We start from the raw sequence: 26097 nt of genomic DNA, 5'->3' as shown, positions 1-26097 counted from the left end.
TAGTGTAACTTAAGACTAAACAGTAGTTGGCACCCATTCAGAATGACTCTGGTAACCACCAGTCAGACTTGTCACTGTTCTCAGTGCTACCGCACGGCAAGCGGTACCTGAGCGACACGTCTAGTTCCAACAGGCTCCAACAGCTTCTATCCCCAAGCCATAAGACTGCTGAACAATTAATCAAATGACCATCCGGACTATTGCATTTACACTTCTACTGGCTGTTCCCCGCACATTGACTCAATACCGGTATCCCCTGTATATAGCCTTCTAATTTTAGTTTATATTTAAATGTAGTTAATATTTTATTAAAACTGCATGGTTGGTTAAGGTTTCCACCTGTTGTATGCGGCATATGTGACGAATAAAATGTGATTTGACTATTGCGCTGTGGGTAGTGGCTTGGAGGATGTTCAGAACAATGTCATGAAGACCTGGGTGGAGGTGCAACGTTGTGAATTCAGAAGTGTGTAGAATGTTAGAGGTGAGTGTCATCAGCTTTTAGATAGTCCTGCGATTGACAGGTGGGCAGTAGTAAATACAAGAGGACGAAGGAGAACAATTCAACCAGAGGATTTATTTTAGATCATGCCTTCTTTGCTGCCTCTTTCTGCAGCTTTTTCACCTCGTGCTTGATGATCTTGTTCCTCTGTGGAGATAAACAGCAAATCCATGGATCATTAGTGACAAGTTTCTTAAAATTCAATTCATTTCCACCATGATGTACATTTAATTTGCAAACCAAAATACTCTACATAAGTAATAATCTGATGTAATAAATGTTCTCCACTCACCATCCTTTTGGCCTTCATCACCTTGAAGCGGTCAAAGTCGGACATCTGGGCCCTCTGTAGAGACATAACAGTTATACAACTGGGGCAGAGATTAGTAGCACTATATCAAAACGTTCTGCAACAGAAATCAAGACATTTATGTATTTGACAAATTCAAGAAGGTCCCTCCCTGTTTTGTCCCATTTGCTTCTGTTTGGTGTTTAGTGGATATCACCCTTAAAAAGGAAAATTCCACCCAAACTCTTGGTATTTGTTTCATTAGTCCAAATGTGGATAAAGTCCCCAAATGTTTGGCATGTCAGCACTGAAGATAAGATATACAACTTTAAAAATACAGAAAGTGTCACAGTATTTTCAAAGTTCTACATGTCGAAACCTTGAATGCTGACACACAAAACATTTAGTGACTAACAACAGTGGACTAATTAAACAAATACCAAAAGATAGTTTGAAAGGTATTTAACTTTAAGTTGGAGGAACAATCCAGTAGCACAGCATGCCAAAACACCTTCTCATGAGTTAGGCCACAATCAATGATCAAGTAGTATTTGGATGCTCCACCACACACCCAAAAGGGTCAACAAATGTATAGAAATGTTGTAAATCAATTAAAGATGTGCAGGACCTACTCTAGGAACAAAACCCCAAAGACAACCCAAGCAAGACCGAAGGGACACATAGGCATTGACAGTATATACAACAAGGATGTCGTTCCCAAATGTGTGGGCAGTGAGTCATCTAAAGCCTATTGAAGTTTCCGTGCCCCATTTGACAAAATATGTTTAACCTCGGCCATTGAGAAACCAACTGCTACCCATAAGCAGACCCCACCCCAGAGCCATTCTGTCAGAAACACGTGGACCCCAGGAGGAGTTGCTGTTTCAACTAACAGCTAATGGTCAATCTAACTGTACAAAATACCAGTACCTTTTGTCTGGCTTCGATCTTTTTGGCCCAGTTGCTTTCTGCCCACTTCTCGGTGACTTGGGCCTTCTCCCAGGCGCGTCTCACAAACTTCTGACGAGCACTGCAACAAAGGAAGGGTTATTGTCCAGGGGACCCAAATATGCACAGAAAAGCCCTAACTTTACAGTAGTAGCAAAACAATTGCATGTTGTGAGGTAGTATATTCTGTGTGGTTACTGTAAGTCTATGACTCAAGAATAGTCAATAAGAAAAAGTTCACTTGAAAACACAAAGCAGCTGCCACAGTCAATTCATTGAGGTCTGTGTGCATGTTGTACCAGCCCAGCAGTAATACAACTGACTGCACCAATCAAGGCCTTGATGAGGACTTGGGTTTATTTATTTGTGCAAACCACAGCTGAATATTTTGCAAACGGGTTTCTATTGGATAGGGGTAGGTCCCACCCCCTTTCATTCAATTTGCTTCTGTTAAGTTCCTAGTGAATACACACACACATGGTGTCCTCTCAATCACCTGTGTGGTACTTTGATGACGTAGTCAGTGAGCTGCATGCACTTGAAAGGCATCGACTGCCTCTTCACCCCTGTGCAGGGACCATCCACCAGCGCCTGAGACAAACACACCCATCAGTTCAAATAAACAAAACATGCCGATACCAAGTTGAACCATCCTTAAATTAACAGATGTGGTAATTGATTAAAGGACTACGAAGAAGGGTTGGAGGATAGACATACAAATGCTAGTAGACTACAAGATACAGGTACCAATTTAGAGCTGGGCTCTAGCATAAAGTCAGGATGACATCAATGCAATGCTTACTCTGTTTTGGTCGATGACATCGACGATGGCCACCAGGCTGCCTGCGTGGGGTCCGAAAGAGATGTAGGCGACGCGGCCAATCTCGACGTAACGCTTGAACACCTGCAGGAAAAGAATGTGGGTTGTTTACTGGCGCTCTAACTAGCAAGCTAAAACGATCGTGAACAAAACCCTTCAGTGGGCGTGTGGTCACTAGTTTCTTATACCCAATGAATTTACCTGGGTTGTCCTGACTACATGTTTTACAAATGTGATTTGGCTTTAACATGGCTATTATAGACAGCTTGTGGAAAACCACAAAACCGTGAACGCTAGACTAGCTAACCGTTAATTAGCATGCTAGCTAACTAACGTTAAGGTTAGTTAGCTGTCCTGGTGAATACTAGCTTGTAGCCCACAACCTAGCGTACATACAAAAATGGACCGACAAACCAAACGTGAAAAAAAAAGTCCGGAGGATAAGATACAGCAACTCTAATGCGCTCGCCATTGCAAGGCAATTGTCATGGTTGGGCTAACGAACGTTAGCCTGATTACCGGCCTGTACACCACGTTGTAGCAGACTGAACACCCGACATTTCAATAATGTCCAAAATCCATTGAGAGTATTTTAATCATCACTAATATAGCGATACGTTATCTATTTACATATTGACTGAGGTAGCTTAACAATAAGGACAATTGTATTTAATAACATTTTCTAAATCCACAAGCTTCATGGCCAACTCACCATTATGGCAGTCCTCTTAAGAAAGGACGTCAAAGCTTCCGGTCGACGAAGTAACGCGTTCCGTTCTGTAAATACGCATGCGCACGTGAGGGATGTATTTTTCAAGGTTGGATATTACAATCCGGAATGCTCACCACGCCACCTAGTGCAGAGGAATGTGTTGGATTGAAATATAAACCGTATATATTACATTATATTGATTCCTTTGATTAAACATGTTTGGTACTTTAAAAAAAAGTGTACACCTGATGTAAATGATTAGATAGTTCTACATGTAACATTTATATGAAATCCACAACATTTTTGTTGACTATTCAATAGTACTAGGCTTGTGCAAATTCTTGCTAATTCGAGACTTTCCACGTCTTTTTCCATCGTGGCAATGACAAGGTACAGCAACTATTTAGTAGGCATGCTATATGGAGTATATTAGGAGGCTACACTATCTAGTCTACTGCATACTCTTTTAAAAGGGGGCTCATTCTGAATCTGGAATCTCTCGCCTACAGACCATGCATGGGCAATTATTTCCCATGGAGGGCCACATTAGGATATACTTTTGCCATAGCAGGCCAGAATCATATTACAGGATTATACATAATGTGTATGACTGTTGACAGATATTGTAAATCTACTGTAAATCACATCCAGATATGCTACTTATTTTACTTTAACATGCACAGAAATAAACCACATCCATGTTCTCCTTTTGGAAGGTATTTTCATTTTTAAACATGCAATGAACTACACATAGGGAAAAGCACACTGTGCATTCAGCACCATGGACAGAACTCCTGTTAATAACGGCTATGCACAAAAGCACAAGAAAGAGAGAGAACTCAACATTACATTTAAACATCTCAATCAGTGTGAGGAGAGACGTCTCTGATGGGCATTGCTAAGAGCAGTGAAGTCAGGTATAGTTTCTGACGTCGCTATTCGCAGGATTTCTAAAAGGTGAGAGTCAGTAAGAGATGATCTGTGCATTGACTTGTTATATTTCATCACTGAAAATGTCTGTTCACATACATAGGTTGACCCAAACAGTACAAACACCTTCTGAGCATGACTCCTAATCTTTGGAAAGTTTTGTTCATTGAGAGATGCATAGAACCTCATCAGTGACATTGTTTTGAATAGTAAAAAAACAAAAAATTCACCTTTATTTAACCAGGTAGGCAAGTTGAGAACAAGTTCTCATTTACAACTGCGACCTGGCCAAGATAAAGCAAATCAGTGCGACACAAACAACAACACAGAGTTACACATGGAATAAACGTACGTACAGTCAATAACAAAATAGAAAAGTCTATATACAATATGTGCAAGGTAAGATAAGGGAGCTAATGCGTTAAATAGGCCGTAGTGGCGAAGTAATTACAATTTAGCATTTAAACACTAGAGTGATAGATGTGCAGAAGATGAGTGTGCAAGTAGAGATACTGGGGTGCAAAGGAGCAAAACATTTAAAAAATAACAATATGGGGATGAGGTAGTTGGATGGGCTATTTACAGATGGGCTATGTACAGGTGCAGTGATCTGTGAGCTGCTCTGACAGCTGGTGCTTAAAGTTTGAGAGGGAGATATGAGTCTCCAGCTTCAGTGATTTATGCAATTCGTTCAAGTCATTGGCAGCAGAGAACTGGAAGGAAAGGTGGCCAAATGAGGAAATCGCTTTAGGGGTGACCAGTGAGATATACCTGCTGGAGCGTGTGCTATGGGTGGGTGCTGCTATACCAGTGAGCTGAGATAAGGTGGGACTTTACCTAGCAAAGACTTACAGATGACCTGGAGCCAGTGGGTTTGGCGACGAATATGAAGCGAGGGCCAGCCAACGAGAACATACAGGTCGCAGTGGTGGGTAGTATATGGGGCTTTGGTGACAAAGCAGATGGCACTGTGATAGACTGCATCCAATTTGCTGAATAGTGTTGGAGGCTATTTTGTAAATGACATTGCCGAAGTTAAGGATCGGTACAACAGTCAGTTTTACGAGGGTATGTTTGGTAGCATGAGTGAAGGATGCTTTGTTGCGAATTAGGAAGCCGATTCTTGATTTAATTTTGGATTGGAGATGCTAAATGTGAGTCTTAAAGGTGAGTTTACAGTCTAACCAGACACCTAGGTATTTGTAGTTGTCCACATATTCTAAGTCAGAACTGTCCAGAGTAGTGATGCTAGACGGGCGGGCAGGTGCGGGCAGCAATCTGTTGAAGAGCATGCATTCGGTTTTTCTTGCATTTAGGAGCAGGTGAATCAGAGAATCACCAGCAGCAAGAGCGACATCATTGATGTATACAGAGAAAAGAGTCAGTCCGAGAATTGAACCCTGTGACACCCCCATAGAGACTGCCAGAGGTCCAGACAGCAGGCCCTCTGATTTGACACACTGAACTCTGTCTGAGGAGTAGTTGGTGAACCATGCGAGGCAGTCATTTGAGAAACCAAGGCTGTTGTGTCTGCTGATAAGAATGTGGTGATTGACAGAGTTGAAAGCCTTGGCCAGGTTGATGAATACGACTGCACAGTATTGTCTTTTATCGATGGCGGTTATGATATTGTTTAGGACCTTGAGCGTGGCTGATGTGCACCCATGACCAGCTCGTCCAGTCACTGCATCAGACTGAAGATCGATAAGCTTGGATGTGCGCTGTGTATCGGAGGACGTATGACTTTCAACCTTCGTCTCTCCCGAGCCTGTACGGGAGTTGTAGTGATGAGACAAGTTAGTAGCTACTAAAAAACAATTGGATACCACGAAATTATGGAGAAAAAGGGGTACATTTTATTTTTTAACCTCTTAGAACTCTTGCTCTATACTGCCCCTGTTGGAGAAAGTGCGTGCCCATAGTAAACTGAAAATATTTTTCCCCAAAATTGCTAATATATGCATATAAAAAATATTATCGAATAGAAAACACTCTAAAGCTTCTAAAACCGTTTAAATTTTGTCTCTATGTAAAGCAGAACCCTCAGGGCATGCATTCTCCCAAATGCTCTCTTGTCATGGAAAAAGTTGGCCCAACTTTGACGTCATCTCACACGCACTTCCCAAACAGCTACCGCTCTGGGAACAGTCTGTACGTGTTCAGCGCAAAGCCTGCTTTCAATGGGGCTTCTCATTGTGAGAATCGCCCGCTCACGGGAGTTTGAGCGAGCCGAAACCTCTCGGCCAAGCGAAAAAAAAAGGTGACTGTTACGTGTAACGGATGTGAAACGGCTAGCTTAGTTAGCGGTGTGCGCTAAATAGTGTTTCAATCGGTTACGTCACTTGCTCTGAGACCTTGAAGTACTAGTTCCCCTTGCTCTGCAAGGGCCGCGGCTTTTGTGGAGCGATGGGTAACGATGCTTCGAGGGTGACTGTTGTCGTTGTGTGCAGAAGGTCCCTGGTTCGCGCCCGGGTATGGGCGAGGGGACAGTTTAAAATTATACTGTTACATACGCGCGCTCTGGCCGGGTGATGTATTTCTGTTCGTCCTCAAGATTTCTGTGCACCTTTATAACATGTTAAAGCTTAATTATGAACATAGTTTGACAAGTTTACTCGACATATAATATGTAATTTCGACGTTTTGGTGCGCATCCACTTGAATTTTGCCTACATTTCGACCGAAATGTGGCTATTTTGAGAACCGAAAGACGCAGACTTGAAAACTAAACGCTGGTTTGGTAAGTATAATCCCTTCCAGGTATTTTGATGGAAGAACAGCAAAGGTAAGGGAATATTTATGTGGTAAATTTGGGTTTCTGTCGACTCCAAGATAGAGGAGCGATAATGCTAATTTTGGAGCGCCGACTCCTAGTATAGCCTAGTGAACGCAACCTGTAACGTTAAAAATAAATGTAACACAGCGATTGCATTTAGAAGAAGTGTATACATATGTAAAACATGCATATTTAGTCAAAGTTTATGATGTGTATTCCTTGTTAGCTGACGTTATCTGCCGGAGCTATCGGCATTTCTCCTGACATTTTAGTAGCATTTTTTGAACGATGCATCATTGTAAACAGAGATTTATGGATATATATTGCAGATTATTGAAAACAAAATGAATGTACTGTGTAACATGTTATATTACTGTCATCTGATGAAGATTTCAAAAGGTTAGTGAAATGATTTTTCTTTTAATCCTGCGTTTGTTGATTGCATATTTTTTCCTACTTGGCTATGCAAATGAGCTATGTCTGTGGTGGTGGTTTGACATAAATATGTGCTATGTTTCCGCCGTAAAACATTTTAGAAATCTGACTTGCTGGGTAGATAAACAACTTGTTTATCTTTCATTTGAGCTATTTTACTTGTTAATGTGTGGAGGTTAAATATTTTTAGGAATATTTTTTGAGCTTTAATGAGCTTGAGCCGTAGTCACGAACCCAGATCCGGTATTGGTAGACTATGAGGTTAAAGAACAAAAAAAAGAAAGAGACCAGAGTTCCTAACTTGGAATTCTGAGTTGGATGACGGTTAAAAAAAAAAACATTATTAAAAAAAATTGTAACTCAGTCGGGAGTTAGAATAATAGAATACGAGGTGTAAAACTGCAACATTTTCTCTCCGCCCCATGGCAAAATGTGTCACACCCTTAACTGTTTCACCTGTCTTTGTTCTTTTCTCCACCCCCCCTCCAGGTGTCGCCCATCTTCCCCAGTGTATTTCTACCTGTGTTCTCTGTTTGTCTGTTGCTAGTTCTTTTTGTTCATCAAGCCTACCAGTGTTTTCCCCCTTGCTCCTGTCTGTTTCTAGCTCCTGTTAGTTTTCCCGGTACACTAGAACACAGCAAAACATGAACAACAACAGTCTAACCATAGCTGAGGGCAATAGAGCAAAATGTCCACTAGATGACAGCAAATGGACCCATCACGACCCTACAGTAAGGGTGAGAAATCCATATCTTCATTTAAACCAGGGTATTTAGTGGCCTGTAGTTTGTAAATCCAAAAACTTTCCCTTTGGTTTAGCTGTTTAAGACGGTCCCTGTTTATAATAGAGGCCGGAATATGATCAATACCCATAGCTTGTTTGACATTCAAATCTATAGATGACATGAGTGGTTTTGCAGTTAATGAAATGCTTGACGTAATACTCCATTTAGGAAGCTGTGTCAACAAAATACTTCTTCTGTGCAATATTACTGCAATGGTTGCAATAGTTACATTTAAAAGAGCCCTTGGGTTTGTGGTCAAGCCACATTTCTGAGAGTCACCTGGAAGATAACTGTGGACTAATTTGTCATTTAGGGTAGGACATCTCTTAAAGGTTATGACTGGTGGCTCAGGAAAGACTTGGCGTAATAGCGTATCACTTTGGATGATTGCCCAATTAATTCGAATGATTATTTTAATGTTCACTGCTTCTGTGCTGTATTTTGTAACAAAATACACTCTCTCTGATGTATCACGAGGCACTCCCCTTCGCAACAAGTTCTCTCTGTCAAGTAATCCAGCCCTTATACTGGCATCTTTCAGGACCTGAACGCTGTAGCCCCGATTCAAGAAGCGATTCTCCAATTCAGCAGGTTTGACACTGTAGTCTGTTTCCTGATCGCAAATTCTGTGGACTCTTTGGAATTGGCCATTTGGAATATTCTCTTTTAGCCTTTTGGGGTGAAAGCTGTCTGCCCTCAGAATGGCATTCCCATCTGTAGGCTTCCTAAAGATTGATGTGTGCAAACAACCTTTGTCATTTTTACTAATGCCGAGGTCTAAAAAAGGAATGTTATCCTTGCTGTACTCCATAGTTAGTTTGATGTTAGGGTTAATGTTGTTAAGGTGTTGGTGGAAGGAAATAAGTCCTTCTTCTGAGCCGGACCAAAACAGACAAACATCATCAATATATTGTCCCCACCATATAATCCGGTCAAATAAATGGTTATTAGAAGGATCCAAAATGAAGTCATTTTCCCATTTACCCAAGTACAAACCAGTATAGGAAGGGCTGTAGCAAGCTACCATGGCACACCCTTTGACTTGTTTAATACAGTCCTGAAAGATAAAGATGTTATGATTAAGAGTCCATTCAGTCAGTGAGACAATGAATTCTGTAGGAGGCATCTCAGTTTCAGGTCGGGTACTCAAGAAATGGTGCATAGCTGCCAAACCTTGTTCATGCTCAATGGTGGTGTATAGAGACTCCACATCCATGGTGACTAAAAAGGAGGCTGTACCTATATTGTTCAATTCCTTAATGTTGTTTAACACATCTGTGGTATCTTGAAGATGGGCTGGGAGTGACGTCAGAAAATGATTAATAAAGTAATCAATGTACTTAGAGATGGGTTCTGTCAAACTTTCTTTACCACTAATGACTGGTCTGTCTGGGGATTTTCAGGATGTTTGTGGACCTTTGGAAGAAGTTTAAAAGAAGCCATACTGTCATTGAAAAGACATTTGAACTCATTGTCTGAAATGTAGCCATTCTCCTTAGCTTCTGTGAGGATCCCTTTCAATTCAGTTTTTAGGTCCTCTGTAGGGTTGAAGGTAAGAGATTAGTAGAATTCATCATTGTCTAATTGACGGTAGGCTTCTATCACATATGTCTTTACTCCACACTACTGTAGCGCTCCCTCTTCTAATTAGGGTTCATTGGAAAAGCTGTTCAAAAGAGGACATTGTATTCTTTTTTTGTACTCCCTGACGAAGGCCATGCAGCCGAAACGCGTCAGATTTTTTAAACTTTGTTTCTGTTGAACATGCCATACTAATAAAGGCATTTTAATTAATTATGTGAATTGTATGCATCTGGTTCTTAGTTATAAAATTGCGAAAATCATCACCCCGCACCGTGACAAAAAGTGTAGAATTGCAGGGAATTAACTTTAAAATGTACATTTGTCTTCACTGTCACAAATGTTTTGCTCTCAAGGTTGGGAGGGTAGGGATGTGTTTTTTTTAACATTTTTTGTTTGACTATCCCTGGTGTAGGTGCATGACGTGTTCAGAATTTCATGATCAGAACAGCATTATCCCAATACAGAAACTACACGGACTATCACAAAGCCATAGTTTCATTTACTATTTGTTCATACTCATACTGTGTCACTGTAGGCATAATTTTAACCCTTTTGCAGGGCACATCTTAGGGTCAGACATATCACAGCTTGATGATATGCTTTTTGAGATTGAGTCGAGAATATTCACTTTTACTGCACCGGAAAGAGGACAAACATTTTCCCAAATGTGTTTGAATTTAATGATCTCAGTCAACATGGAATTGACCCAATCCAAATCCACTCACCTTGTTTAGAACTACCTCTAGTTTTAGTAGATCTGGTCATGCAATTCTTAACATGGTGAGCTTGCCCTTATCACTTCCATTGGTATTAGGTTAGCAGTGGCTATTGGATGTCTCTCTTGGCACCATAGTGTACTTTCATGGTAAGTGAAAAAAATAGTGAAGAAATCTTTTTTCTTTTCAAATAGCCAGTTCATCATCAATCGTTGATTATTTTAATCAGCTGTATGATGCTACGGCAAAAACAAAAACATGCACCCAGGGGTGGCCCCAGGACCGAGTCTGGGAAAGCCTGGTCTAGGGGTAGGATTCTCACTTAGGGAGTGAGAGGTCCCAGATGAGCCCCAGTTAAGGCCAACCTGCATTGATATATTTTTTACGACTGTAACCTTTATTGAACTAGGCAAGTCAGTTAAGAACTAATTCTTATTTACAATGACGGCCTACTAGGGAACATTGGGTTAACTGCCTTGTTCAGGGGCAAAACAACAGATTTTTACCTGTCAGCTCGGAGATTAGATCCAACCTTTCGTTTACTGGCACAATAAAGTGAGGAGGAAAAGCCTAGTCCATGGGCCCACCTGTTCAGTGGGTCTTTTCAGTAGTATGTTACTAGCCTGTTGTAATATTGATTGTGGTAAAAAGCATTTTGGATTTGTTTATTTATCCTTTATTGGTGCAGTTGATCCGGCTGATATGATCCCACTGCCATTTAAAAAATATATATTTGAGTGATTTCTCCCAGGAGAGAGCAATCCAAATCTGCTTGAATCAATGTTCTTTCCTCATCATTTCAACCAAAATGTTCAATGTGATGATGTTGAATCAACTTGGAGAACTGATTGGATTTGCAAAAAGTAGTCAATGTAAGGAAATTTCCCATTTTATTCACCCACCTTTCAACCCAAATACAATGTAAGGGTGATATTTTTTGTTGATTTCAAATTGAATTCACATTAGTTGAAAACTCAACCAAATGTAAATCAAAAATAGAGGTTGAACTGACGTCTGTGGACAGTGGGATATGTTTTAACTATGAACAATTCTGAACATATTCAATCAAACCCAGTAACCTGATTTACAAGATAAATAAACAACTGCACTCTTCCACTGCTGTCTAAGTCTTCATTCCTGCTCCGTCTGTACTTTTATCCAATGTAAAAAACACAATTTCAAATGTTGCAACATAAGACTGAAAATAAGTACTGGGTCACATGTACAGTTATGAAAGAAACTTGGAATTCAGGCAAACTTTGGGTGTGTAGGAGGAAGGAGCTTACTTTGGACTCTTCCAGGAAATCTTAAAAGTGGTTTTGATTGAAAAGAAACTTCAGGGTAAAGGAGGAGCAGCTGTGGTGTTCAACCAACAGGACACTGGCAGCCACAGACTGACATGTCTGGGTTTGTTTCATTATCCACACTCCATTGAAAATGCCTTTAGGCCCAGGATTCTGCCAATCTGGAACTGAAAGTGGTAAAACACCCACATAGGCCTACCCCCTTACTGTAGAATGCAAACACAATACATTTCCTCATTATAAGTGGTATGCTAATGTAGACACACTTCAGGTAGAAAAAAGAATCCACATCCATCACTCCAGCATTTACCAGAGTTTTACCTCAGTCCGTTGGAGAAGAAAATGAGTTTGTCTGAGTTTGAGATTAAGCTTGCCAGGGAGGTTAAGAAATACCCTAATCTTTACAGTTCAAGAGATACAATAATTAATTATAATGATTCGATTATAGTAGCTCATATTCTCAGCAAAGGTAAAAGAGAAATGGACTTCAGCTTTTGCAGGACAACGTGGAAAAAGTTAAGGAAAATCTATGTCAGAGAGCATAATACAAAGATCAAGAGTGGCAATTCAAGTGTTAGACTAAAAGATCCGGAGATATTACAGGAGTTGAACTGGCTCTCCCCCTTCATAAAACACAAAGCCCAACATTCCAGTAGGAGAGGTGAGCTGTGTGTTTGAATGAAGTACCACAATTAGAATCACTCTGAACATTTAGAGGACTTTGTGACTTAATAAAATATTCTTCCTACCTATACTAGGGAGTTCTCTTGCTTAAAACAGCATGCTAATATCACTGACTATTTATTAACGTGGTTTACTTAATCCTGTGATGTTCAGTGTGTGTGTGTGTGCGTGTCCCCATTAATGCAGGGTCTGGTAGCAAGAGGGCGAGGAGAGACTGGAGGCAGTCGTGATGCGTCGTTGGACAGATACCACCATTTCACCACCTTGTCCACCCCTGCAGCAGACGGCACCTTTACCCCTCCTGTAACCACACACATCAGACCCTTCAGACACATGTCCACCCCAACACAGTGTGGGGACAGCCTCTCTTCATCTAAACCAAGCTCCAGTTCTACCAGTGGGCCCAGCCCAACCAAGGAAGAGGACACAGGACAGAGTAGATCAAGCCCCCAGAAAGAACCCTAAGAATGCTGATAAAACCAGAGCATGGGGTCAGTAGTATGGGAGGTAGTGAAGGTGACGCCTTACTTGTGAGTTAATCGTATTTTGAGTTCTCCTGCTTAAAAAATATGCTGATGTCAGAGTACAGACCTAATGTGGTTGACTTAATCCTGTAATGGTCAGCGTACAGTTGTGTGTGATCATTAATGCAAACACTTGTTTTTTGAAATTATGTCACCAAGGTTCTGTTAGCTGTCGCAAGAGGACAAGGAGAGACTGGAGGAAGTGGTGAGGGGTCGATGGACAGATTCCCCTGTCGTTTCACCCCCTTGTCCACCCCTGAAGTAGACAGCACCTTCACCCCTCCTGTAACCACATCCATCAGATACCCCAGACTAGGGTTGCAAAGCTACCGGTAAATAACAAAAAAATCTATGGCAATCTATGTAATTTTGGTAAGGCATGATAAACAGTAGATTCAGCATCCTGTTGGAACAAGGCATGGTATAGATTCAGCATCCTGTTGGAACAAGGCGTGGTATAGATACAGCATCCTGTTGGAACAAGGCGTGGTATAGATACAGCATCCTGTTGGAACAAGGCGTGGTATAGATACAGCATCCTGTTGGAACAAGGCATGCTATAGATACAGCATCCTGTTGGAACAAGGCATGGTATAGATACAGCATCCTGTTGGAACAAGGCATGGTATAGATACAGCATCCTGTTGGAACAATGCATGGTATAGATACAGCATCCTGTTGGAACAATGCATGGTATAGATACAGCATCCTGTTGGAACAAGGCATGCTATAGATACAGCATCCTGTTGGAACAAGGCATGGTATAGATACAGCATCCGGTTGGAACAAGGCATGGTATAGATACAGCATCCGGTTGGAACAAGGCATGGTATAGATACAGCATCCTGTTGGAACAAGGCATGGTATAGATACAGCATCCGGTTGGAACAAGGCATGATATAGATACAGCATCCGGTTAGAACAAGGCATGATATAGATACAGCATCCGGTTAGAACAAGGCATGATATAGATACAGCATCCGGTTGGAACAAGGCATGTAGAGCTCACATTTTTCCTACTGATGAGTCAACAGAGGTAATACAAGGTAAGTTCTGAGGGTCAGGTCTGGACATGTTCCTGAGGAAAAGGCAGGAGCCTAACATAATAGCATAATAGAGTTGAGTCAAATAAACAGTCTTGTGACTTCGGGGAAATAGAGATTATATACCTTGTTTGCAATATTTGCTATTGTGAGAAGGTATGGCACAGAGGAGGAGGAGAGATATCTCCCACTGTTCTGTTCTAGCCACAACATGCTCTTCCTCACACTCTCCCTCTCTCAGGCACACCCACACACAGTCCTCACTGCTGCACATCTTAGCCTGAGTCCCAGTCTGTTTGTTCCATCATGCCAACTCCTTTTCACGCATGGTGATGCCAAATCTTTGGTAGATTGTAATACAAAAACACACACACGCATGCATGTGCACACACACACAGTACGTTATATCTAAAGGATCATGTGTTGGTAACCCTTTAGTCATCCAGCGGCCATAGAACACCTCTGATTGGTAGTATTACAGACACACCAGCACACAAACACCTATTGCTTCTACCTCTCTGGTGAGCATACACACACACATTCTTCAGTCCGTTTATGTCGTCTAATCTCTGCAGAACTTCCAGCTGATAGCCAGGTGTTAGTCTATCTTCATCACTGTGATGCTGGCCAGGAAACTGGTGTGGAGCAGTGTTAGAGCTATACACCTTCTACCTCTCTGTATCACTCGGACCCTGGAAAACAACACATTTCACAGCAACTATGTGGTGTGTGACAATATAACAGATATATTTTTGACCTCCTTCCTCAACCTGTTCTTCCCGCTGGTGGTACCACTGTCCACCCTCATTTGTCTGTGGTACAGTTATACATCCCTCTATCAATGACTGGGTAACCAACACATGATAAAACTCATGTAATGAAGTTCCAAACTCCCTAAAAACAAGAGGCAATAGTGAGAAGTATACTGTTATATACATACACCATACTTTTGAATGTGATTAAATGTATGACGGTAATCTATGATTGCAACCAGTTAACAGATAATGGTTATCATTGTAACCAGCTCACAGTATGCAAAAGCCACTGAAATGCAAGGAAGGTAAATCTATGTCATTCATTGATGACATGTGGGCCTGCCATTTCTGTTGATGTTATTTGCAGTAATGCATGCTAATCCAATTGTTGGTAAATCATCCAGTTCAAGTAGGGGACACATCAGAAGAATGTGTATATCTCCTTTCAAATAACAAACAGCTGGTTTTCCTCAGTACTGTGCAATGCTACAACATACTGGACTGGATCTGGGATAGTTACACGTTGTTTCTCATAAGTTGTGGGCATATCATGGCAGTGGCTCGTTCTTAAAAGTGACAGACATTTAAACAGTATTGGGGAAAACAAGGGGGTGCAAATAAAATCATTCGTAGTCTTGACTGAATAACATCAAATCCCACTTTAAATACTGTATGTGCAAATAGTTCACCAAAAGTATCAATTTAACGTGACCTTATGGTGAGAGCAAGAGTGACATATCTCCACTTATAAATGTGGTTTTGTATTCACACACATCCTGTGACCAATTAACATGCATGAGGAAATGTCTGCCTGTCCTCTGATCATGCAGGTAACGTTAGTGAACCATTCCTCTATATGTTGTCAAGGGGGAAGGATAATAACGATGAAAAAATCTACAGAAATACAGATGGGGAAAAAAGCAGATGTACTGTAAATTCACCATGATTTCTAGTGCTCTCTTAAGTAATCATCTCACACACAGTGACACTGTCAGTGATTATTCCTTGGCCAGTAACTGTATTATGGCTTCTCCCATACACACACTGACAGTTTTGCACATGCTCAAAGCAACACCAATCCCAGGGAGCCATTTCCAATAATACGAAATCACTGACAAGGATGAGTAATACTGGCAATATAATGTAATGCATACTGAACTGGACTGGACAGGATTGCTGTAGGATTTCTGAGCCAGTACCTCAGGGACTGCCAGAGACAACAAACTCATGATTTCATCACTTCATTCTGTGTCATCATCACATTTCTGCTGACATCATAACAAACTAGATCACCAGTGGAGTGTGTTTGCTCTCAAAATAAACTGAATCATAGACAATGGACATACACTCCTGAAAACTATAGCAACAATCAATTTGAATGCTGCGTATTGTTTTTATACTAAAGGGAATTAAATGTACCGAATAAATAGGTTGTGTCATTGTGTCCTAGTCGTACAATGCCTCCCACATACACCATCATGTTCATCTGAAGGGCCCAGACATGGATCTCACACTGCCAGGAGGTGGACAGGGGTACCACCAGCGGGAAGAACAAGTTGAGGAAGGAGATGGTCTGGATGGCCTTTACCATCAGCCAGAACACAATTACTCCCTCTGGGGACAAGAGATGGAGGAGAGGGGAGATACTGTAGAAGAAAGAAAGGAGAGTGGAGAGAGGAATGTAACTGTTCAAAATAATGAGAATAATACTGCCAGTTAAACATGATGTAAAAGATTGAAGACTAGGTATACTTAAACCAGGAGTGAACTATCTTAACACTGTTGACTAGTCCATGTTATAACTGTCAATAATGTAATAGCTTTTTTTGTCATTTCTAATGTAATAATTGGCCCATAGCAATAGATAGAGAGATAGAGTGATATAGACAGATACTGTATAAGGTGTAGTACCTCTGACACTACGGTCCACACCAGAGCCTTGCATAAATAAGTAAAGAATGTGTGTGTGTGTCTCTCTCTCTCTCTGTGTTTGGGGAGGGGATGTTAAACCTGCTTATTGTAGTACAGTACTGTACCTTGTCCATGTGTCTCTACATATACAGTGGGGAGAACAAGTATTTGATAACCTGCAAAATCGGCAGTGTTTCCTACTTACAAAGCATGTAGAGGTCTGACATTTTTTATCATAGGTACACCTCAACTGTGAGAGACGGAATCTAAAACAAAAATCCAGAAAATCACGATTTTTAAGTAATTCATTTGCATTTTATTGCATGACATAAGTATTTGATACATCAGAAAAGCAGAACTTAATATTTGGTACTGAAACCTTTGTTTGCAATTACAGAGATCATAGTTCTTGACCAGGTTTGCACACACTGCAGCAGGTATTTTGGCCCACTCCTCCATACAGACCTTCTCCAGATAAACCTGCAACATCGGCAGTGTATCAAATACTTGTTCTCCCCACTGTATATCTGTGTGTTGTCCCCCCTCATCCATTTCTCACCTGTTCCTGTGTCCGTTGCTGAGGCTGTCTTCTACCAGTGTCTGTATCGAGGAAAGAGAAGAGCGGCTCATCTGCTATCTACTCGGCACTCTGCGGTCCCCGGGAATAGCCTGGCACGGTCACTAACTCAACACCCACAACAACTCCACTGCAGGCTCGTCCTGCCTCTGGCTTTCTGCCTAGACAATCACACAAAGACCACCACCTCACAGGCTGGCCCAATGCCACAAGGCCCTTTGGGAAATAAGAAAAGATAATGTCTGCCAAACACAGGCTTCTCTGGCATTATCACTTAAATGAACCCAACCCAGCCTCAATAATGATGCACATTAAGCATTATATCCCCAGAATCAAATGCAAAGATAGCCATCTATGTCTTCTACTGTAGCATGCAAAGCAGACCGTAAAGGGGAGAATTTGATCTTTCAAACGATACCAAATGTATGTCTGTATGGCAAATATTCAAGTAGTACCTGTTGATTGGAACATGGTAATCTTGGCATTAAGAGAACACATTTGCTGTCGCTGTCCATGGCAGTAGAGATTTTTTTTTTTTAAACGACCAACTGTGTGCCAGCCATAGCTGATCCGAATCATTTGATATAATTGAAGTAGCACCAAACTGACAATAATATTGAAGCCTTTAGGGAGGTAGCTAGCATTATCACTAGAACAAGATTGACTGTCAATAGCATTGTTAGCTAAAGTATGAATTGTACAATTTATTTTCTCAAATCAACCTGCATATGATACTGCCGGCGCCGACAGAGATGACCGCTTCGCATTCCTAGGAAACTATGCAGTTTTTTGTTTTTTTACGTGTTATTTCTTACATTAGTACCCCAGGTCATCTTAGGTTTCATTACATACAGTCGAGAAGAACTACTGAATATAAGATCAGCGTCAACTCACCATCAGTACGACCAAGAATATGTTTTTCGCGACGAGGATCCTGTGTTCTGCCTTACAAACAGGACAACGGAATGGATCGCATGCAGCGACCCAAAAAAAACGACTCCGAAAAAGAGGGAAACGCGGCAGTCTTCTGGTCAGACTCCGGAGACGGGCACACCGTGAACCACTCCCTAGCATTCTTCTTGCCAATGTCCAGTCTCTAGACAACAAGGTTGATGAAATCCGAGCACGGGTAGCATTCCAGAGGGACATCAGAGACTAACGTTCTGTGCTTCACAGAAACATGGCTCACTGGAGAGACGCTATCCGAAGCGGTGCAGCCAACGGGTTTCACCACGCATCGCGCCGACAGAAACAAACACCTTTCTGGTAAGAAGAGGGGCGGAGGTGTATGCCTTATGGCTAACGAGACATGGTGTGATGAAAGAAACATACAGGAACTCAAATCCTTCTGTTCACCTGATTTAGAATTCCTCACAATCAAATGTAGACCGCATTATCTACCAAGAGAATTCTCTTCGATTATAATCACAGCCGTATATATCCCCCACCAAGCAGACACATCGATGGCTCTGAACAAACTTTATTTAACTCTTTGCAAACTGGAAACAATTTATCCGGAGGCTGCATTCATTGTAGCTGGGGATTTTAACAAGGCTAATCTGAAAACAAGACTCCCTAAATTTTATCAGCACATCGATTGCGCAACCAGGGGTGGAAAAACCTTGGATCATTGTTACTCTAACTTCCGACGCATATAAGGCCCTGCCCCGCCCCCCTTTCGGAAAAGCTGACCACGACTCCATTTTGCTGATCCCTGCCTACAAACAGAAACTAAAACTAGAGGCTCCCACGCTGAGGTCTGTCCAACGCTGGTCCGACCAAGCTGACTCCACACTTCAAGACTGCTTCCATCACGTGGACTGGGATATGTTTCGTATTGCGTCAGATAACAACATTGACGAATACGCTGATTCGGTGTGCGAGTTCATTAGAACGTGCGTTGAAGATGTCGTTCCCATAGCAACGATTAAAACATTCCCTAACCAGAAACCGCGGATTAACAGCATTCACGTGAAACTGAAAGCGCGAACCACTGCTTTTAATCAGGGCAAGGTGTCTGGTAACATGACCGAATACAAACAGTGCAGCTATTCCCTCCGCAAGGCTATCAAACAAGCTAAGCGTCAGTACAGAGACAAAGTAGAATCTCAATTCAACGGCTCAGACACAAGAGGCATGTGGCAGGGTCTACAGTCAATCACAGACTACAGGAAGAAATCCAGCCCAGTCACGGACCAGGATGTCTTGCTCCCAGGCAGAATAAATAACTTTTTTGCCCGCTTTGAGGACAATACAGTGCCACTGACACGGCCTGCAACGAAAACATGCGGTCTCTCCTTCACTGCAGCCGAGGTGAGTAAGACATTTAAACGTGTTAACCCTCGCAAGGCTGCAGGCCCAGACGGCATCCCCAGCCGCGCCCTCAGAGCATGCGCAGACCAACTGGCCGGTGTGTTTACGGACATATTCAATCAATCCCTATACCAGTCTGCTGTTCCCACATGCTTCAAGAGGGCCACCATTGTTCCTGTTCCCAAGAAAGCTAAGGTAACTGAGCTAAACGACTACCACCCCGTAGCACTCACTTCCGTCATCATGAAGTGCTTTGAGAGACTAGTCAAGGACCATATCACCTCCACCCTACCTGACACCCTAGACCCACTCCAATTTGCTTACCACCCAAATAGGTCCACAGACGATGCAATCTCAACCACACTGCACACTGCCCTAACCCATCTGGACAAGAGGAATACCTATGTGAGAATGCTGTTCATCGACTACAGCTCGGCATTCAACACCATAGTACCCTCCAAGCTCGTCATCAAGCTCGAGACCCTGGGTCTCGACCCCGCCCTGTGCAACTGGGTACTGGACTTCCTGACCGGCCGCCCCCAGGTGGTGAGGGTAGGTAACAACATCTCCTCCCCTCTGATCCTCAACACTGGGGCCCCACAAGGGTGCGTTCTGATCCCTCTCCTGTACTCCCTGTTCACCCACGACTGCGTGGCCACGCACGCCTCCAACTCAATCATCAAGTTTGCGGACGACACAACAGTGGTAGGCTTGATTACCAACAACGACGAGACGGCCTACACGGAGGAGGTGAGGGCCCTCGGAGTGTGGTGTCAGGAAAATAACCTCACACTCAACGTCAACAAAACTAAGGAGATGATTGTGGACTTCAGGAAACAGCAGAGGGAACACCCCCCTATCCACATCGATGGAACAGTAGTGGAGAGGGTAGCAAGTTTTAAGTTCCTCGGCATACACATCACAGACAAACTGAATTGGTCCACTCACACAGACAGCATCTTGAAGGCGCAGCAGCGCCTCTTCAACCTCAGGAGGCTGAAGAAATTCGGCTTGTCACCAAAAGCACTCACAAACTTCTACAGATGCACAATCGAGAGCATCCTGGCGGGCTGTATCACCGCCTGGTACGGCAACTGCTCCGCCCTCAACTGTAAGGCTCTCCAGAGGGTAGTGAGGTCTGCACAACGCATCACCGGGGGCAAACTACCTGCCCTCCAGGACACCTACACCACCCGATGTTACAGGAAGGCCATAAAGGTAATCAAGGACATCAACCACCCGAGCCACTGCCTGTTCACCCCGCTATCATCCAGAAGGCGAGGTCAGTACAGGTGCATCAAAGCTGGGACCGAGAGACTGAAAAACAAACAGCTTCTATCTCAAGGCCATCAGACTGTTAAACAGCCACCACTAACATTGAGTGGCCGCTGCCAACACACTGACACAACTCCAGCCACTTTAATAATGGGAATGATGTAAATATATCACTAGCCACTTTAAACAATGCTACCTTATATATAATGTTACTTACCCTACATTATTCATCTCATATGCATACGTATATACTGTACTCTATATCATCAACTGCATCCTTATGTAATACATGTATCACTAGTCACTTTAACTATGCCACTTTGTTTACATACTCATATGTATATACTGTACTCGATACCATCTACTGTATCTTGCCTATGCTGCTCTGTACCATCACTTATTCATATATCCTTATGTACATATTCTTTATCCCCTTACACTGTGTACTAGACAGTAGTTTAGGAATTGTTAGTTAGATTACTTGTTGGTTATTACTGCATTGTCGGAACTAGAAGCACAAGCATTTCGCTACACTCGCATTAACATCTGCTAACCATGTGTATGTGACAAATAACATTTGATTTGATTTATATAGCTTGATGTTCACCTAATGCCACCTTGTGCTGTTAAGTCAAATTACAGAGATAAAATGGGTTCTACATCTGAATTAATAAACAAATTGGAATTCCAGTTTTTACATATCCTTAAACATAAGCGGACTGTGTCATTTAATATAATTTGTTATAGTTTATATTTCTATGATGATAGATCACAAGGCTCTTAAACCTCAATGCAATTTCTTACTAGAACAGTATTCTTGGCTTTACAATCATACCTGCTTATCAAGAATGATAGATGAATGTGTTACGTCCGTCGTTAGATGAATGAGACCAAAGCGCAGCGTGGAAAGTGTTCATGATTTTTAATACTGAACTCCGACAAAACAACAAAATACAAAACGACCGTAAAGTTCTGCAGGCTGTACAGCAACTAACAAAATCAAGATCCCACAATTTAAGGTGGGAAAAAGGGTTGCTTAAGTATGATCCCCAATCAGAGACAACGATAAACAGCTGCCTCTGATTGGGAACCATACCCGGCCAACAAAGAAATAGAAACATAGATTTTCCCATCCCGACTTAACCAAATAGAGAATAAAAAAGGCTCTCTAAGGTCAGGGCGTGACAGAATGAAACAATATTTCTGTATTATATTATGATTCACAGTCGCTACATTATCTATTCTGATTTATACATTGAATTGATAATCACTTTTCTGTCTTTGTCTTGTATTTGCACATGACATACTAGTTTTAACCAGCAGTGGGATCTTAGAGCCTTGTCCATCAACTTTTTAAGCAGGAAAAAGAGAGCTTGCAGTTGTCAGAGTGAGCCAGTAAAAGGTTAGTATCTTCTGTAATACGTCAACCTACCACATGATTTCTCACACGGCTTTATGATTAAAAGCTGCTCTACAGAAATTGTTTCACCTTTCCATGGATTAAAGTAGTCAGTCATAAGGCCTGCGAGGCCGTGGTATATGGGATATACACTGAGTGTATAAAACATGAATAACACCATCCTAATATTGAGTTGGACCCTCCCATTTTGCCCTCAGAACAGCCTCAATTCGTCAGGGCATTGACTCTACAAGTTGTCGAAAGCATTCCACAGGGATGCTGGCCTATTTTGACTCCAATGCTTCCCACAGTTGTGTCAAGTTGGCTGGATGCCCTTTGGGTGGTGGACCATTCTTGATAAACATGGAAAACCGTTGAGCGTGAAAAAAAAGCAGCATTGCAGTTCTTGATTCAAACCAGTCCACCTGACAGCTACTACTATACCCTGTTCAAAAGCACTTACATCTTTTGTCTTGCCCATTCAGCTTGTGAGTGGCACACACACACAATCCATGTCTCAAGGCCTAAAAATCCTTCCTTATCCCGTCTCCGCCCTTTCATCTACACTGATTGAAGTGGATTTAACAAGTGACATGAATAAAGGATCATAGCTTTCACCTGGTCAGTCTGTCATGGAAAGGTTCCTAATGTTTTCTACACTCAGTGAAGTCGTGACATGTATACTGCTAAGTGGTGTTCTTGGCACAACGCAGTGGAGTGCTTGTACACACCCCTTAACCAGGATATGTATCCCATACCTCATAGCCTCAAGGGGCTTATTGTTTTTATGAAACGGTTACCAATTATTCACAACAAGATTTATGAAATGTTTTGTGATCAGATTTTAAATAATAAGCTCTTTTGTTTACCTTTCAGAATGGACAATCTCAAGGAGTAGTTATGTTGCTAGTGTGTACAGTGTTGGAACTGTACAAAAGGAAAACTTCAACAACTTAGTATAAGGACCTCATTGTCTTTCAGTGTCAAACTTAACTACATGGACAAGACATCGTTCTCCAGAACACATATCCAATCCTCCAAAAGCAGCAATCCCAAGATTGATTATAATGGTGTTCCATACATGCCTGGTGGTCAGAAGATTATGGAATGCCAATTCGGTCCAGAATATAAGAAGAAAATCTATGAGCGCACATCTTGCTCAGTAGACAAGAAAAGACTGAAGCTGCAAGGTTCAAAGAAGGTTTGTGAAGCAACTATATCAGTCCAACAGACATGTAGGTTACCTGACTATGCAGTGACAACAACAAAATACATTGACTTGGCTAAAGTCAGGCTGACAGAAAGTCTGCTAAATGACTTAGCACATGGCAAAGAAGTGAGAGTTGGCCAGAGCACATACCATGCATGCATAGAGGTCTTTTAGGGATGGCTCAGACCGGGCAAAATACAGTGGATTGACTGACTGGTAAGAAAGGGAACATTAGATGCTATAGAAGGCACTATGTCAAGACTAGGATGTCCAATGTTGCTCCCAACCCGATGGACAGAGCATAGTATCCCTGTATCTCTGAAATCACATACATCGGTCAAAGGTCAGACAGAGTACTTCCAGCCTTGACCAATAAAAACTGTCTACAGCCAGACCAGAGCAGTCAGACAAGACTAGACCAGACCAACCTACCATAGACAACAAGCAGTATGATGACACCCTCCTCTTCTTCCACCAGGAGAAGATGGAGAGGTACAACACCACCTGTCTAATTGATGCTACACATTAGACCACAAAATACAACCATGCTTTCTTCCTAATGTGTCCAGACCAACTGTGGATACATTTCTGTTGCATCCTTTATCATCCACTCGGAGAAGAGCTGGAACTCCACATGAGAACACCCATCCTGGATGTGCGACTGCAGCGATGCAGAGTGCAACACTCTGTTTTTCCTGCTGCACAGATGTATCTCTGTGATTTCCATCGGGAGCAGGCTTGGACTTGCTGGGTAAGGAACAGCAAGCAAGGACTGACATCTGAGGAGCAGACGCTGCTAAGGATGCTGCACAGAATTGCCTCTGCACCACCAGGAAAAGAGAGCATAGATGGAATCTACAGACTTCGTGTTGAAGGCATCTACTTTGTGGGAGAAATCACAAGTTCAATCATGGCTGGAAACAAATGAGTTATCCATTCCAGTGAGGAGGTGGGAGATAACACTTAGCATGCAGCAATGGACTCCAACAACAGTATGGAATCTCAGAACAAGGTACTGAAACACACTTATCTGAAGAGAGTGAAAGGAGACAAGACCCTCAGCGGCATCGTGAGCATTCTAAACAAGTATCTCCGTGCACAACAGCATGAGTGTGTTCAAGCAGTACCGTCGCGCTGATGAGTACATATGCTACAGTGCAGATGTTCCAGCCTTTCTTCACAACAGGCCTATTGCAACCATCAAGCAATGCATCACAAACACACGAGTGGCGAAGCCAATTTAGAAGTATTTTTCTCAAAAATCAATCACATTTTTTCTTCAGCACAGTGGTATTGTGTTTTTATGAGTACATTGCATTCCTCTTATACTGGTCAGATGGCTGCAGGACGATTTGATCACGTGTGACTTCAGGGTGAAACTGTCTAAATGGTTTGATATACATTTAAATATGAATTTATTGCAGCTTCACATGTGTTGTTACAGAAATAAAAGTATAGATAGGCACAATGAGACCATAACTCCACCTGGCAACAACAAAACATCTACATGTCATTCGAAATGTCACAAGAAACATGGTCACCGCATGTTTCCTTTCATTCCTAATGGCCAAGTCTTCAGTCAATGTTCTATCATTTATAGCCATGCTAAACATTCCTGAAGAGGGAAAAAGATGAACAACAGCATTTCCTTATGTTTTAATAGTTGATATAATAATATAATACAATAATATAATAGGTTATGTCAACAAAATCATTGACAATAATAATAACCAATAATGAAATCAACATAATCAGTAAACTCTTCAAGCAGAGGTCCTTATCTGTTTTATGGGCCTACTGTAAGTAGCCTATACGCTACTGGGCTGCCCCCACCCAGGCAGTGCTGGCAACACTAGCTGAGGTAACCCATGGGGTCACACTCCAACATTCAGAGGGGGCATATTATTGTGGCCCTGACTGCACAGAGATGCTTGGGGACCAGCGTGTGTGTGTTTCAGGGGAAGGGGGTGTATCTGATCTCCATCACATAGGACTTGACAACGGTTAATTAAATCTCCCAATGTTTTGGTTAATTTTGCATGCCTTATCAAACAGCTGCAACTGTATGTGTAGCATGGTTCATTCTGCATTGTGTACTTTTAATTAGGACGCTGCCACAACTGAAGGTCTGCTAGTTGAATTATTTTTATTTGCCCTGCACACGAAGTGACAACACACATTATGTTAACCCATGGCGTAGTCCTAGCTCTCAGGCATCTTGCTAGCCGATGGCCAGGCAAAAGAGAGCCAAAAGGAAATAACAGGTGCACACCATACCATACAAGTAAAATGATACAGAACATAATTCGGACAAAATAAAAGACATACCTGCACACGAAGAGACAACACACATTATGTTAACCCTTGGCCCAGTCATAGCTCTCAGGCACCTGCGCAAGCACATGGACACTCACTCAAACACTGACCCAAGTACTCACAAGTTACAATAGATACCCTAGTTAGCGAGCTTTGTGAAACTTGTTAACATAAATCTTTATATTATCCACATTATAACAAACTTATGGTAGCATAACAGTTTGTGTAACATTATGACGGTTTTATATTAAACAATTTCGGAGCCAAGGACAACTTACCTTGCTAGCCG

The 26097-nt window shown here is 42.0% G+C and overlaps 1 protein-coding gene and 1 long non-coding RNA gene across 2 annotated transcripts; both read right to left on the bottom strand.

Moving 5' to 3' along the window:
• Positions 1 to 557: 557 nt before the first annotated feature.
• On the bottom strand, positions 558 to 26097 carry LOC118399538 (60S ribosomal protein L14-like). The gene is made up of 8 exons (XM_035795697.1): positions 26087 to 26097; positions 25821 to 25882; positions 3272 to 3336; positions 2542 to 2643; positions 2236 to 2330; positions 1722 to 1821; positions 795 to 848; positions 558 to 649 (listed from the first exon to the last, which is right to left on the bottom strand). Exons 2-8 carry the CDS (start codon positions 25867 to 25869, stop codon positions 587 to 589), a joined length of 528 nt encoding a protein of 175 aa, XP_035651590.1. The 5' UTR covers positions 25870 to 25882; positions 26087 to 26097; the 3' UTR covers positions 558 to 586.
• On the bottom strand, positions 16156 to 23983 carry LOC118399539 (uncharacterized). The gene is made up of 3 exons (XR_004828849.2): positions 21719 to 23983; positions 17278 to 17511; positions 16156 to 16453 (listed from the first exon to the last, which is right to left on the bottom strand). It is a non-coding gene; the product is annotated as an uncharacterized LOC118399539 (long non-coding RNA).

The sequence above is a fragment of the Oncorhynchus keta genome, chromosome 20, assembly GCF_023373465.1.
Source record: "Oncorhynchus keta strain PuntledgeMale-10-30-2019 chromosome 20, Oket_V2, whole genome shotgun sequence".
NCBI lineage: Eukaryota > Metazoa > Chordata > Actinopteri > Salmoniformes > Salmonidae > Oncorhynchus > Oncorhynchus keta.
The sequence above is the reverse complement of the archived record's forward strand: the minus strand, read 5'-3'. Positions and strand labels throughout refer to the sequence as shown.